Genomic DNA, 14,484 nt, shown 5'->3' with positions numbered 1-14,484 from the left:
TGAGCTGCCTTGCTGCAGTCCATGTGGTGTAGGTACACCCATAGTGCTGTTACGAAGGGAGTTCCAGGATTTTGACCTAGCGACTGTGAAAGAATGGTGATATAGTTCCAAGTCAGGATGGTGTGAGGCTTGGAGAGGAACTTAACAGGTGGTGATTTTCCCATGCAACTACTGCCTTTGTCCTTCTAGGTGGTAGAAGCCATGGGTTTAGAAGATGCGGTTGGAGGCGCCTTGGTGAGTTGCTGCAGTGCATCTTGTAGATGGTACACACTGCTAACTTTGTGCATTAACGGTGGGGGGAGTAAATGTTTAAGGTGGTGGATGGGGTACAGGGCAGAGTATAAATCAAGAAATTAGAGGTGCATGTAACAAAGGTAATGCAATAGGGGACTTTAATCTTCTTATAGACTGGACAAACGAAATTTGCAGCAATAGTGTGGAGGACAAGTTCGTGGAAGGTATACAAGATAGTTTTCTAGATTGATTTGTCAAGGAACCAACTGAGGAATAGGCTAGTGTGGATCTAATATTGTGCAATTAGAAAGAGTTAATTAATAACTTTGTAGTTAAGGGACCTCTGGGGAACGGTGACCATAAAGGATAGAATCTTATATTGAGGTTGAAAGTGATTTAGTCAAGTCTGAAACTAGGGTCTTGATTCTAAATAAAGCAAACTACATGGTTATGAAGCGTGTGTTGGCTAAGGTAGATTGAGAAACTAGGTTAAAAGATATGAAGTTGGATAGGCAATGGCTATCATTTAAAGAATACTAAGTTTGCAACAAATATAAATTCCTTTAAAACACAAAAAAACCCATGAAATATGGTTGAACCATGGTTAACAATAATAGTTAAAGATTGTATTAGATCTAGGGAAGACTTTTATAGTGTTGCCAAAAAAAGGAGTAAGCCTGTAGATTGGGATGACATTAGAATTCAACAAAGAAGCTCTGAGAAATTGATGGAAGAAAGAGAATGAGAGTAGACCAGCAAGAGACATTAAGCAGATTGTAAAAACGTCTATGGGAATGAAATGAGGAAGAGATAGTGAATGTAAACATGGACGCATTGAAGGCAGAGTGAGATTAAATTATAACTGGGAATAAAGAAATGGCAGAAACATTAAACAAATATTTGGTGTCTGTCTTCACATTAGAAGACACAAAAAACATTTCATAAATATTGGGGAATCAAGGGTCTAGTGAGAATGAGGAACTTAAAGAAATCATAAGTAAAGAAATAGTACTGCAAAATATGAAATTAATACACAAAATTAGGGCTCCTGGAACTGAATGTAATATATTGGCATGGACTGAGGACTGGGTAATGGACAGAAAACAGTAGGAATAAATGGACATTTTTGGATTGGCAGGCTGCAATTAATGGAGTACAGCAAGGATCAGTAGTTCGACTTCTTTATAATCTATTATTGACTGAGATGAGGGGACTGAGTGTAACGTATCCAAGTTTGCTGGCGATATGAAGTTAGGTGGGAAAATAAACAGTGAGTAAACAAGCTGGGCTAGTGGGCAAGACATCACTGATGGAAGACAATGTGGCGAAGTGTGAAGGAAGGAATAACGTGAAGGAAAAATAAAAAAAGGATACTGAGTGGTGAGAGACTGGGAAATGTTTATTTTCAGAGAAACCTGTATGTCCTTGTGCAGGAATCACAAAGTTAGCAAAGATACAACAGGCAATTACCAAGGCAAATAGTGTGTTAGTTTTTGTTACAAAAGGCTTGGAGTATAAGAGTAAAGAAGCCTCAGTGCAATTATACAGGGTATTGGTGAAGCCACGTCTGAAATACTGTATGTAGTTTCGGTCGTCTTGCCCCAGAGGGAGTTCAGCGAAGTTTACAAGACAGATTCTTGGGATGAATGTGTCGTCCTATAAGGAAAGATATGATAGACTCGGCCCATGTTCCTTAGAGCTTAGAAAAAAAGAGTGGTGATCTAATTGAAACGTATCAAATTCTGAAGGGCTTGACAAGATAGATGCTGAAAAAATGTTTGCCCTGGCTAGGGAATTTAGAATACAGGGTTGTAATCTCAGAGTAAATGCTCAGCCATTTAGGACAGAAATGAGGAGAAATTACTTCATTCGAAGAATTGTGAATCTTTGGCATTTATCCCAGAGCGCTGTAGATATTCAGTCATTCAAAACTGAAGTAGATAGATTGTTCGATACTAAGGGAATTAAGAGATATGGGGATAGTGTGGGAAGGTGTAGCTGAGGTGGAAGATCAGTTGTGATGTTGCTGATTGGAGGAGCAAGCTTGAAAGGCCAGATGGCCTACTCCAACACTTATTTCATTTGTTCTTATCTTCCTTATTAGTTTTCAAATGAGGCTGTTAGTGATTTCTTGCATGTAACATGCATGGATAACATGTCTTGGATTGGGAAGGGAGAATAGGAGGTGTTGAGAAGATGGTAGAGGTTGTGAAGCATAGTAAAATTCCAAAACAGTATCAAGTACAAGGTCTAAGGGTGATTTAGGAGTTGACAGAGCCAACAGTTGCAAAACTGGAAAGATATTGCTTTTGAGGTAGTGAGGAATGTATTCATATCTCTTTTCAAGGACACAAACAGACACATCAGTGGTCAGTTGGGAAGATGACATCACTCCCTTTCTTTCCACAAAAATGTTTTATTGCAGCTTTCTGGAATGATGCAGTTATATGTCTTGGGCTCACATGAAAAAAGAAAATGAGAGACGGGAAAAGACTTGAATCTAGATTTTGCGGTCTGTAATGGAGTGATGGCGCTTGCCTCTGACCTGAAAGCTGCCCAAAACAGCTGCCTGAATTTTTATTTTTCCTGACATTAATGTGAATCTGGCACCAAGGCAAGGTAATTTCCAGGTGTCCAGCAACAGTGATGCCATTAAGCAAAGTAGCTTCAATATTGAAGAGTTTTCTCAGAAACTGAAGAAAGAAGCAAAATGCAAAAATTATCCTTTTTGCAAATTTTACAAAATGTAAAAATTGGGGCAGGCACATTAGATGCTGAAATATAAATGTAAAAATGTTATACTCTTAATCTGAAATTTTTATCATCGTGGAAAAAACTGACATTACACAAATATAAAATTGGTTTTCCAGGGCCACAGAGATTGTTCAGCAGTAGTTATGACTTAGTACACCATTAAAAGCTGAGTTCACCTCTTTCACAAAGATTCAACAGTTTGGGTGATGCGAGCGATTCTGTGTTTTTGGATTTAATTTGTATGTTTTTGAGGCTGGTTCTAACTAAATGAAGCTGAAAAGGGAAACAGAACAGGTAAACATAGATAGGAAACTGACCATCCCAGTTTCTAAAGAAACAAAAACAAACTCAGGTTTGGAAACCAAAAACTTTTGGGCAAACTGATCCTGGTTGAAAGCTGTAAGAGGACACAGATCAGTCCATGCTGGGCAGTAGTGGTTGATGAGTCCAGTGATGCAGTTCAGGAGCTAAAGAAGACAGAGAGGCACGACTGGAAGCTGAGAATAAACAAATATATAGTTGCTACAGCTGTTTCTGATACTTGAAGATAGCAAAGGTGGATAGATGCCATCCAGGTCAAGTTGAGCAGGTTCTGCAGATGTGTGCCATTTGAAGACCGTGTCGGTGGAACTCTGGTTAGCTGTGCGCTGTTGTCGGTGAGGGATCAGTTTAGCTCCTAGAAGGAGAGGAGCTGAAATTCCTCATGAGGAAGACAGGGTTTGAATTACTTTGTGACTGAGTGTGATCACTGAAGTCTGAGTGGACTGCTGAGCCAATTCATCAGATCTGTCTTAGTTGTATCTGTCACTGTGCAATTTATAGTCTATATTTGATCACAATTTGCCTGTTGATTCATGTTTAACTCATGTTAATTCTGGATGTTAAGACTATAGGATAAATAGTATTTAGTGTTTGCTATGTTGACTCTTGTACAGTAAAAATGTTTCTGTTTTAAACTGGAATCCTGTGGCCTTATTGTTTTCGTAAATAACTGGGATTTCGAAGTTCATCTACCTTGTTAAAAAGAAACTTACTGGTCTCTATTGTGATCGTAACAGTGTTTTTAAGAGTGTTATAATACTGTCAGTTCAGTGATTTCTGAAGGTTGCAACCTGTGTAGATTTTAAAAGTGCACCTTGTGAAGGAAGAGGGAATCACCAATAGCAACTTCTGGGTCTCCGCATTTAACTGCGCATGTATGGATGCCAGAAGTGGCTGTTGGTTTCACAAGGTAATGACAGTGAAAGTTGACAATTTCATCATCATTGCAACCACAAAAAACAGCCTTCTTGTTATCTTCAGTCTTTCCCACACAGTTGTGATGTCTGATACATCACAATGCATACACTCACCATACTAACTCAGTCATGTAATCTGGGAGAGGCAAAGAACCAGGTAAAAATGCAGGCCAATTTAGGGAGGGACTGGAAAATTTCTCTCTGATCTCCTTAGTGAATCAACACAAGCCCATGAGATCACATTGACTTTGATTTACCTTGCAAGATACCTGTGTCTTGTACAAAGTGATCTATGCCAAAACCAGAAACATACCCAGCTCTTGCTTAAAGGGATACAGTGAATCTGTGCGCACCCCACAAATCTGAAACCTACAGGTCCTTTATTCTCTGGGAAAAGAAGGACTTCCTAACATCTAACCTAGTTCAACCCTGAAATTAATAGTGACCACCCTTGTGTTGAGCAAAGACATTTTTTGAGGCTGTTGTGGCTAAGCCTTCTTACATAATAGCCTGAAACATTCCAGTATCAAATTGAGGATCACTAAGAAAATCGGTGATGTTTCAAACTTGTCAGTTTTCTGATTGGATTCACTGAATTTATATGCATGAATTCAACAGACCCACTTGGAAAATTAGATGAAGATTTCTGAGACCAGTTTGCAGTTAGCTACAGTAAATTAAAACATAGTAATGTGATGGCATCATATATTGGATTTTTCTGCACATTTAATGCTGTTTCAGTCATCTGCCCTTATATGTAGGATGCTCAAGGTTTCTTGTTAACACGCTGCAAACGGAAATCCGTTTAAGCAAACCGATGTTGAGAGGAAACTTCACGAGGCCATTGCTGAAGCATTTCTCTTGAGTTTTCCCTCCCCCTTCCCTGCTGTGACTGATCTCTTTGCAGCATCATAATGTAGTTTGCTGTTGTGCTGCCTTTTGCCTAGTATCTAGTTTTAAGGACAGAAGTGTTGTGCAGCACTTTAGTTGCTCTGTACCCTCTCTTTCAGCATCCCTGCTCCAGAATATACAAGTGTAAACATACAAACCTGGTCTCAGAAGCAATACTGATTCACTAGGGGCTAGTTATGGCTATTAAAATGCATGATGGTTATTTCAAGTTGTCACTGAGAACATGGTGAATATTTGCCTATCAGTTGTACATAATGGCATGAAGTAAGTCATATGATTTTATTGCATGAGAGTCCAAGTTCATACCGTTGGCCCAGGGACTGCAAGAAGAAGCATGAAAAGTCTACTACGCTTTTACCAAATGATAGAATTCAGAAAGCCTTCCCTTTTCTGTGAACTTCCCAAACCTGAGCTTCCTCACCAAATTTTGTATGCCTTGGTTGACTCTAACCCTACTTCCAGTCTTTGCCATGGTGGCTCCTGGATGCCAGGAGTTTGAGAGGTGACTGGCTGCTATGTAAGAGCTTCTTGGAATTTGCGCTCCTGCTTCTGTCAACCGAGTCGTGCGATGAACACTGCAGGTTGTGGCACTTCTATCATGTGGGTAACCTTGGCTTGTTGGCTTACTGACTTCTGGGTATGAATGGAGATGCTTATGGGTGGGTCTGTATATGCTGGTGTCCCTATGATCATACCCTGACGATTGAGCACTGCTTCACCATTGCCACTGATAGAACAGAAATCTAATGGCAACGGTGGGATCTGTGAAGCTCTGATGTAAAGTTCCAACCGACCTTTCTTTAACTGGTCTCTTGTTGCAATCAGAAGAGATTTCCTGTTTGACTCTGGTGCCCTAGGCCTCTGTGGCAGCAACCAAAGTATTGAAGGATAAACCCTTACTCGCTGGAGGGTCCCTGTCATGGGGGTAATAGTTAAATGTTCTTGGTATTTACCACACACTCCACAGTGATCTGCAATGTTACAAAGCTGTCCAACAAGGTAACTAGGCAAAAACAAAAATAGCTGGAAAAACTCAGCAGGTCTGACATCATCTGTGGAGAGGAACACAGTTGACGTTTCGAGTCCGAATGACTCTTCATCAGAACTAAGGCAATAGAGAAATGAGGTGAAATATAAGCTGGTAAAGGGAGAGTGGGACAGGTAGAGCTGGATAGTGGGCCAGTGATAGGTGGAGGCAAAGAAGAGGTTGCCAAAGATGTCATAGACAAAAGGACAAAGGGGTGTTGACGGTGGTGATATTATCTAAGGAATGTGCTAATGGGGACATTAAGGGTAGCAAGCAGGACAAGCAAGTGGCAAGAAGGCCCTAGTGGGGGTGGCGTGGGGGGGAAGGGATCGAAATGGGCTAAAAGGAGATAAAACAATAGATTGAAATAAATTTAAAAATAGGTGGGAAAAGAAAAATATATTTTTTTAAAATTATAAATTATTGGAAAAAGGGGGATTGGAAAGGGGGTGGGGATGGAGGAGAGAGTTCATGATCTGAAGTTGTTGAACTCAGTATTATGTCCGGAAAGCTGTAAAGTGCCTAGTTGGAAGATGAGGTGCTGTTCATCAACAGCACCTCATCTTCAGATCATGAACTCTCTCCTCCATCCCCACCCCCTTTCCGATCTCCCCTTTTCCAATAATTTATGCTTGTCCTGCTTGCTACCCTTAATGTCCCCATTAGCACATTCCTTAGATAATATCAACACCCCTTTGTTAACAGTAGTGCTGAAGTAACCCCCATCCTGTGGGTGACATTACAGAAATCTAGATGTCCCCATCTCAGATCTGGGCTGCTCTGTGACCTACCATACTCCCTGCAAATATTTTCGGCTGATATGCTCGCTGTTTACGACAAAATGGTCTTTAAACTGTTGGAGGGCTTTAAATCCTGTAGCAAAACCACTTCCCATCCTTTCCTCACTTGTGTGGGAAAGTCTATATTTGGAGCTTACCACTTTGTTGCAGTTGAGGTCAGCCCCAGAAATTTAAGAATGAAGGACTAATATAAACCTGATTGAAGTTTGCAAATGGAGCAGTCAATGCTCCCAACCATTCAAATTGTGTTGTATACAATTTGTACAATAAAGTATTTTTGTATATTCAACAAGGTCCTAAAATGAAAATTTTTCACAAATAGCCAAAAAGAGACAAACTATAGAAAAGGCCTGAAGCTTATTTTCATTCAAAACAAATAAATAAATGTATTTTTATTTGAGTTTTGATGAAAAAAGAGACATACTGTTGAAGCTCCTCATCTTGCACTCATCAGGAAAGACACAAAAATGCCAAATTTCAAAAGGAACAGCAATTTATACTGCATGAGAAGAGGGTTGGTTGGCAAGTCAGCTCTGATTGGTTGAGATGTTGTCAGAGCAAATGCACCAGGGAGTTATTGTCCTTCATGCTTTTGTTTATTCAAATAAGGTACAATGTCTGGATACTCCTTTTACCTCTAGAGGACAGGTCTCTGCATATGAATATATGTAGCTTCTAGAAAGCGTAAGTGAGATACATTGTGATCTTAAATTGGTTGTTGGTGTAATTCTTAGCACATTCAAGATTGTTCAGCAAGTGCTGTTCTATCACGGAATCACATCTAACATTTGACATTATGGTCTGAGCTTTGCAAGCACAGATTGATTGAGTACGGTCAGTGCTCTGCCTGTTGTGAACAGCCAAAGGGATGTGCTATTTGATATGATCCGCCAGTCATTGGGAGGTATGGCGTACATCCCAATGGCATTGCACTGGCACTGAAATTCATATACCATGTTACTCATTTGTGTAGTAAGCGGAATGCTGTTTTGGCTTGACGGCAGCATCCTGTTAGTGGAAAACACCACTCGTGTTGCTACTGCATAATAGCAGTGTATGCTCAAACTTTGAGATACTTTACCCTTCAAGGGTAATTAAAGATAGACTGACACTTCTCAGGTCAAAAACTGGCAGCCTTGGGCCCAACTGTGAGCGTGCGTAATGCACAACCAGCAATGTTCTGATCAGATGAAAACAAAAAACTACTGCGGATGCTGGAAATCCAAAACAAAAACAGAATTACCTGGAAAAACTCAGCAGGTCTGGAAGCATCGGCGGAGAAGAAAAGAGTTGACGTTTCGAGTCCTCATGACCCTACAGCAGAACTGAGTAAAGTTAGGAGAGGGGTGAAATATAAGCTGGTTTAAGTGGGTGGGGGGGGGAGAGAAGTTGGGGGGGGTGGTGGTTGTAGGGACAAGCAAGCAGTGATAGGAACAGATAATCAAAAGATGTCACAGACAAAAGGAACAAAGAGGTGTTAAAGGTGGTGATATTATCTAAGAAAATGTGCTAATTAAGAATGGATGGCAGGACACTCAAGGTACAGCTCTAGTGGGGGTGGGATGGCAAGACTGACAGGGTATTACAGTTATAGATTTAAAAATAATGGAAATAGGTGGGAAAAGAAAAAACTATATGAATTATTGGAAAAAACAAAAGGGAGGGGGAAGAAACGGAAAGGGGGTGGGGATGGGGGAGGGAGTTTAAGATCAAAAGTTGTTGAATTCAATATTCAGTCCGGAAGGCTGTAAAGTGCCTAGTCGGAAGATGAGGTGCTGTTCCTCCAGTTTGTGTTGGGCTTCACTGGAACAATGCAGCAAGCCAAGGACAGACATGTGGGCAAGAGTGCAGGGTGGAGTGTTAAAATGGCAAGCGACAGGGAGGTTTGGGTCTTCCTTGCGGACAGACCGCAGGTGTTCTGCAAAGCAGTCGCCCAGTTTGCGTTTGGTCTCTCCAATGTAGAGGAGACTGCATTGGGAGCAACGAATGCAGTAGACTAAGTTAGGGGAAATGCAAGTGAAATGCTGCTTCACTTGAAAGGAGTGTTTGGGCCCTTGGACGGTGAGGAGAGAGGAAGTGAAGGGGCAGGTGTTGCATCTTCTGCGTGGGCATGGGGAGGTGCGATAGGTGGGGGTTGAGGAGTAGGGGGTGATGGAGGAGTGGACCAGGGTGTCCCGGAGGGAACGATCCCTACGGAATGCCACCAGGGCGGGTGAAGGGAAGATGTGTTTGGTGGTGGCATCATGCTGGAGTTGGCGGAAATGGCGGAGGATGATCCGTTGAATGCGGAGGCTGGTGGGGTGATAAGTGAGGACAAGGGGGTCCCTATCATGTTTCTGGGAGGGAGGAGAAGGCGTGAGGGCGGATGCGTGGTAGATGGGCCGGACACGGTTGAGGGCCCTGTCAACGACCGTGGGTGGAAAACCTCGGTTAAGGAAGAAGGAGGACCTGTCAGAGGAACTGTTTTTGAAGGTAGCATCATCAGGACAGATGCGACGGAGGCGAAGGAACTTGAGAGAATGGGATAGAGTCCTTACAGGAAGCGGGGTGTGAGGAACTGTAGTCGAGATAGCTGTGGGAGTCGGTAGGCTTGTAATGGATATTGGTGGACAGTCTATCACCAGAAATTGAGACAGAGAGGTCAAGGAAGGGAAGGGAAGTGTCAGAGATGGACCATGTGAAAATGATGGAGGGGTGGAGATTGGAAGCAAAATTAATACATTTTTCCAGGTCCCGACGAGAGCATGAAGCAGCACCGAAATAATCATCGATGTACCGGAGAAAGAGTTGTGGGAGGGGGCTGGAGTAGGACTGGAACAAGGAATGTTCCACATACCCCATAAAGAGACAGGCATAGCTGGGGCCCATGCGGGTACCCATAACCACACCTTTTATTTGGAGGAAGTGAGAGGAGTTTAAGGAGAAATTGTTCAGTGTAAGAACAAGTTCAGCCAGACGGAGGAGAGTAGTGGTGGATGGGGATTGCCCGGGCCTCTGTTCAAGGAAGAAGCTAAGGGCCCTCAGACCATCCTGGTGGGGGATGGAGGTGTAGAGGGATTGGACGTCCATGGTGAAGAGGAAGCGGTTGGGGCCAGGGAACTGGAAATTGTTGATGTAACGTAAGGTGTCAGAGGAATCACGGGTGTAGTTGGGAAGGGACTGGACAAGGGGAGAGAGAAGGGAGTCAAGATAACGAGAAATGAGTTCCGTGGGGCAGGAACAGGCTGACACCATTGCTCTGCCGGGGAGCGACTATCAGGTTGGAAGCTGTGAGAGGACGATCTCCAGAGGAGATGAGGTCAGTGACAGTTCTGGAAACAATGGCTTGATGTTCAGTGGTGGGGTCATGGTCCAGGGAGAGGTAGGAGGAAGTGTCTGCGAATGTTCTGGTCAGGTGGACCATTATTCCACAGCTCGTGCTTGCTAGAAGCTACATATATCCATATGCAGGGACCTGTCCTCTGCAGGCAAAAGGAATATATCCAGACAGTGCACCTTTTTTGAATAAACAAAAGTATGGGGGACAATAGCTTGGTCGTGCATTTGCCATGGCAATGTCTCAACCAATTAGAGCTGACTTGCCAACCAATCAGCAACCTTTACTCATGCAGTATAAATTGTTGTTCCCTTTGAAATTTGGCATTCTTACATCTAGCTTGATGAATGCAAGATGAAAAGCTTCGACAGCTTGTCTCTTTTTCAGCAATACTCGAGTTTTGTGCTATCAAGTGACTATTTATTTTAGTTTTAAGATTTTTCTTCTTCTTTGACTTAGGCAACCATATCCTACCTGATGAAGATCTGGCTGCCTTTCATTGGAGTTTACTTGGTCCAGACCATCCTCTAGCTTCATTAAAGGTAAAGATAATCATGGTGGTGGAAGTGTTGATATTAATGGATGCAGCGTGTTGAATTTCTCATTTTATGACTGAAAGTGCTAACATTTATTGAGAACTGTTGCCAGACTATTTCAGACTGAAGCTTTTATTTAACTAGAATTTTCAGTACATAAAACTTTCTGTGGAGCAGGCCCGAGGAGCCGAATAGCCAACTCCTCCTAATTCTTATGTTTTGTTTGTTCTTAATGCGATGGTGATATTTCAAGTTTATTGTTATATTTCTACCTCCTTAAACTTATTTCTTTCAGTCTTTCTCCCTTTTACTTTCCTCAACCTCCTGGTCTCTAGTGCTACGCACATTTCTTGGATAAAACCACTTTTTTTAGTAATTCACTTCTGCGAAGACTTTTGACGCTCTTGTCATTTGTCAGCTGCTCCAAGGCATATATAAATGGCCATTTGGAGGTGAACGAGAATGAACTGAGTGATTCTCCTAATCTTTCCTTGCTTCACACTAGGAAATAATTTAACTTTCATTCTGTCTCCTTGTGACATCAGTTAGAATTGAAAACTGACTGATGAATATACAGGAGAAACTTGGACAGTCTTGTTCTTTACAACTAAAGCCACCCTTGTTCTGCCATGGACTTGCATAATCTGTGGCATTGTTTGTTGCTCTAACAAAAAAGCTGCTGTAATCTGATTGGTATTTATCTTGTGATATCCAATGAGGAAAACCATTTAAATGATCTTGGTTCAGATATGCAGAAGAGCCTATAGTCACCTTGCCGCCATGTCCACTTCTCCCAGTCACGGCATTTAATTGTTACTTAACTGATTCCAGGTTTTTGCTTCCACAGTTCCAACCAGAAGTTTGTCCATTCTTGTATCGATCACTTTGTTTTAAGAGCTTCCTGGAAAGAGCTTGAATCTATTATCAAGGAAGTCTTAACAATACACTTAGAAAATCTTAGTATTATCAGGCAAAGTCAGCATGGTTTCATTAAAGGGAAAACGTGCTTAACAGATTTATTAGAGATTTTTGAGACTATAACTAGTAGGATAAATAAAGAGCAACCAGTGGATGTAGTATACTTGGATCTTCAAAAGGGCATTCAATAAGATGCCACACAAAAGCTTAATGCAAAAAATAAGGAGTTGGCGGGGTTAATAGATTAGCATGGTTAGAGGATTGGTTAATGGACTAAAATTGGTTAATTGGTTAAAGCAGAGTATGGATTAATGGGGCATTTTCAAGTTGGCAGGCTGTAACTAGTGCAGTGCCACATGGATGAGTGCTGGGGCCTTAGCTATTTACAGTCTAAATTAATTACTTACAGACAGTGAGAGTAATGTATCTAAGTTTGATGATGCAAAGCTAGGTGGGAATGTAAACTGAGGAGGGCACAAAGAGGCTGCAAAGAGATGCAGATAGGTTAAGTGAGTTAGCAACAGGGTGATAGATGGAATATAATGTGGGGAAGTGTGATGTTATTATTTTGGTGGTAAAAATAGAAAATCAGATTATTCTTTAAAAAGCGTGAAACTTGTAAGCATTGTTCAGAGGGAACTGGGTGTGATCGTACAAGGAACACAAAGTTAGCATGCAAGTGCAGGAAGAAATTAGGAAGATAAATGGTATGTTGGCCTTAATTACAAGGGGATTGAAGTACAAAAATAAAATTTTGCTGCAATTGTACAGGGCTTTGGTGAGACCCTGCCTGGAATACCATGCGCAGTTTTGGTCTCCATATTTAAGGAAGAATCCACTTACATTTGAGGCTGTGCAGCAAAGGTTCACTAGATTGATTACTGGGATGGGAGTGTTGTCCTATGAGAGGCTTTGTAAACGGAGCCTGTATTCTCTGGTGTTTAAAAGAATGAGAGGTGACTCATTGAAACATATAAGATTCTGAAGGGGCACCACAGGGTAGACACTGAGAGGTTGTTTCCCCCTGCAAGGGAATCTAAAACATGGGGGCACAGCCCCAGCATAAGGGACTCATCCTTTAGGACTGAGATGAGAAATTTCTTCATGCACAGAGTTATGAATCTTTGGAATTCCCTACCCCAGAGGGTTGTGGTGCTCCATCGTTGAATATATTTAAGGCTGAGATAGACAAATCTTTGGCCTTTCAGGGAATCAAGGGATATGGGGAGCAAGCAGGAATGTGGAGTAGAAGCTGAAGATCAGCCATGATCGCATAGAATGGCTTGCAGGCTCAATAGGCCATATGGTCTACTCCTGCTCCTGTTTCTTATGTTCTTACATCAGTTTATGTTCCCTTTACCGGTATCAATTAGTCCTCTTGTCCTGCTGTTGAGATGCAAATTTAAGTTATTTTGATGTTCTACGTTCTACCTAATTAACTATCAAAATACAAGGTCACCACTCTGTCACTTTTTTTATGGCTGAAAAGCTACGGTGTCTCCAGTCTATAATTCCACCCAAGTCTTTTGGTGCCAGATAATCAGCCTTCTAGCTCTTAAAACTTCCTCCTTGAATGTCTCCTCTTTTGATGTCCAGAATTTGAGACAAGTATTCATGATGTTTTCTGACTATATGTTATACAGTTAGATTAAGACTCCTGCCTTGTATTCCTTGACTCTGAGCTCTAAAGACAACAGTAACTGAATATAGCGCATGGTAGCCTTTCAGCTCACCACCCAGATAAAATTGAGGCTATGGACAAATCTGCATTATAGAGTTTCTTTTCAAAAAGATAGAAAACATTTTATCAGTTTGTATTTGAAACTTTTGAAAGCAAATCGAACTTTTGAACATTGTCAGCACCGTTATATTATTACATTGAATATTACTGTTTATACTGCTGCTTTACTCACAGCAACTAAGTCTTTAGTCTAAGATGGGTAAATCAAAGCTGTATATTTTAAATAGACAACTACCCTAAAGGTTACTTTTGGCTGTCTTCAATACCAGTTTATAAATTAAATAGGATTGGAAAGTACAGGAGTTAATTACAGCTGATGCTGGAAATTGAAATTTTAAAAAGTGCTGGGAATACTCAGGTCTGGCAACATCTGTGGAAAGGGAAACAGTTAACATTTCAGGTCGAGAACTGAGAGCACTTAGAGATGTAGCAGTTTTTAAGCAAGGCAAGGAGGGAAAGAAAGAACAAAAGGGGAAGGCCTATGATAGGATGGTAGGCAGGAGAGATTTAATAACAAAGGGATGATGGTGCAGGGCAAAAGGAATTGTAATGGGACAGTTAATTAAATAAAAGGTGGGTCACGGGTTGTGTAAATGGGGAAAGCAGATTCACCAACAGCTGCTATGAAACAACAAAAACAAGCACAAAAAGAAAGAAAAATGAAAATAAGAGCAGAGGTCACAGTCTGATGAAGAGTCATACGGATTCAAAACATTAACTGTATTCCTCTCCGCAGATGCTGTCAGACCTGCTCAGTTTTTCCTGCTATTTTTGTTTATGTTACAGTCTGAAGTTGTTGAGTCTGAAGGTTATTAGTTGCCTAGCTGAAAGATAAGATGCTGTTCCTCAAGCTTACGTTGAGCTTCATTGGAATAGTAGAGGAGGCAGAGGGCAGGAAGGTCACAGTGGGAGGAGGGCAGAAAATTACAATGATGGGCGACTGGAAGTTTGGGGTCATGATTGTGGACTTAACGGAGGTGTTCTGCAAAGCGGTCACCCAATTGGTGT

At 41.5% G+C, this 14,484-nt stretch overlaps 1 protein-coding gene across 2 annotated transcripts in view; it reads left to right on the top strand.

The window, feature by feature from the left end:
* LOC144681668 (constitutive coactivator of PPAR-gamma-like protein 1 homolog) overlaps positions 1 to 14,484 on the top strand; it is a 126,233-nt gene that overhangs the window by 47,301 nt on the left and 64,448 nt on the right. For both annotated transcript variants that reach the window (XM_078543478.1, XM_078543477.1), the window contains exon 3: positions 10,741 to 10,823. In XM_078543478.1, the coding sequence (XP_078399604.1) occupies positions 10,741 to 10,823 (83 nt within the window). The remainder of the gene's footprint in view (positions 1 to 10,740; positions 10,824 to 14,484) is intronic.

Source organism: Cetorhinus maximus, chromosome 6 (genome assembly GCF_964194155.1).
Source record: "Cetorhinus maximus chromosome 6, sCetMax3.hap1.1, whole genome shotgun sequence".
NCBI classification, from domain to species: domain Eukaryota; kingdom Metazoa; phylum Chordata; class Chondrichthyes; order Lamniformes; family Cetorhinidae; genus Cetorhinus; species Cetorhinus maximus.
The sequence above is the reverse complement of the archived record's forward strand: the minus strand, read 5'-3'. Positions and strand labels throughout refer to the sequence as shown.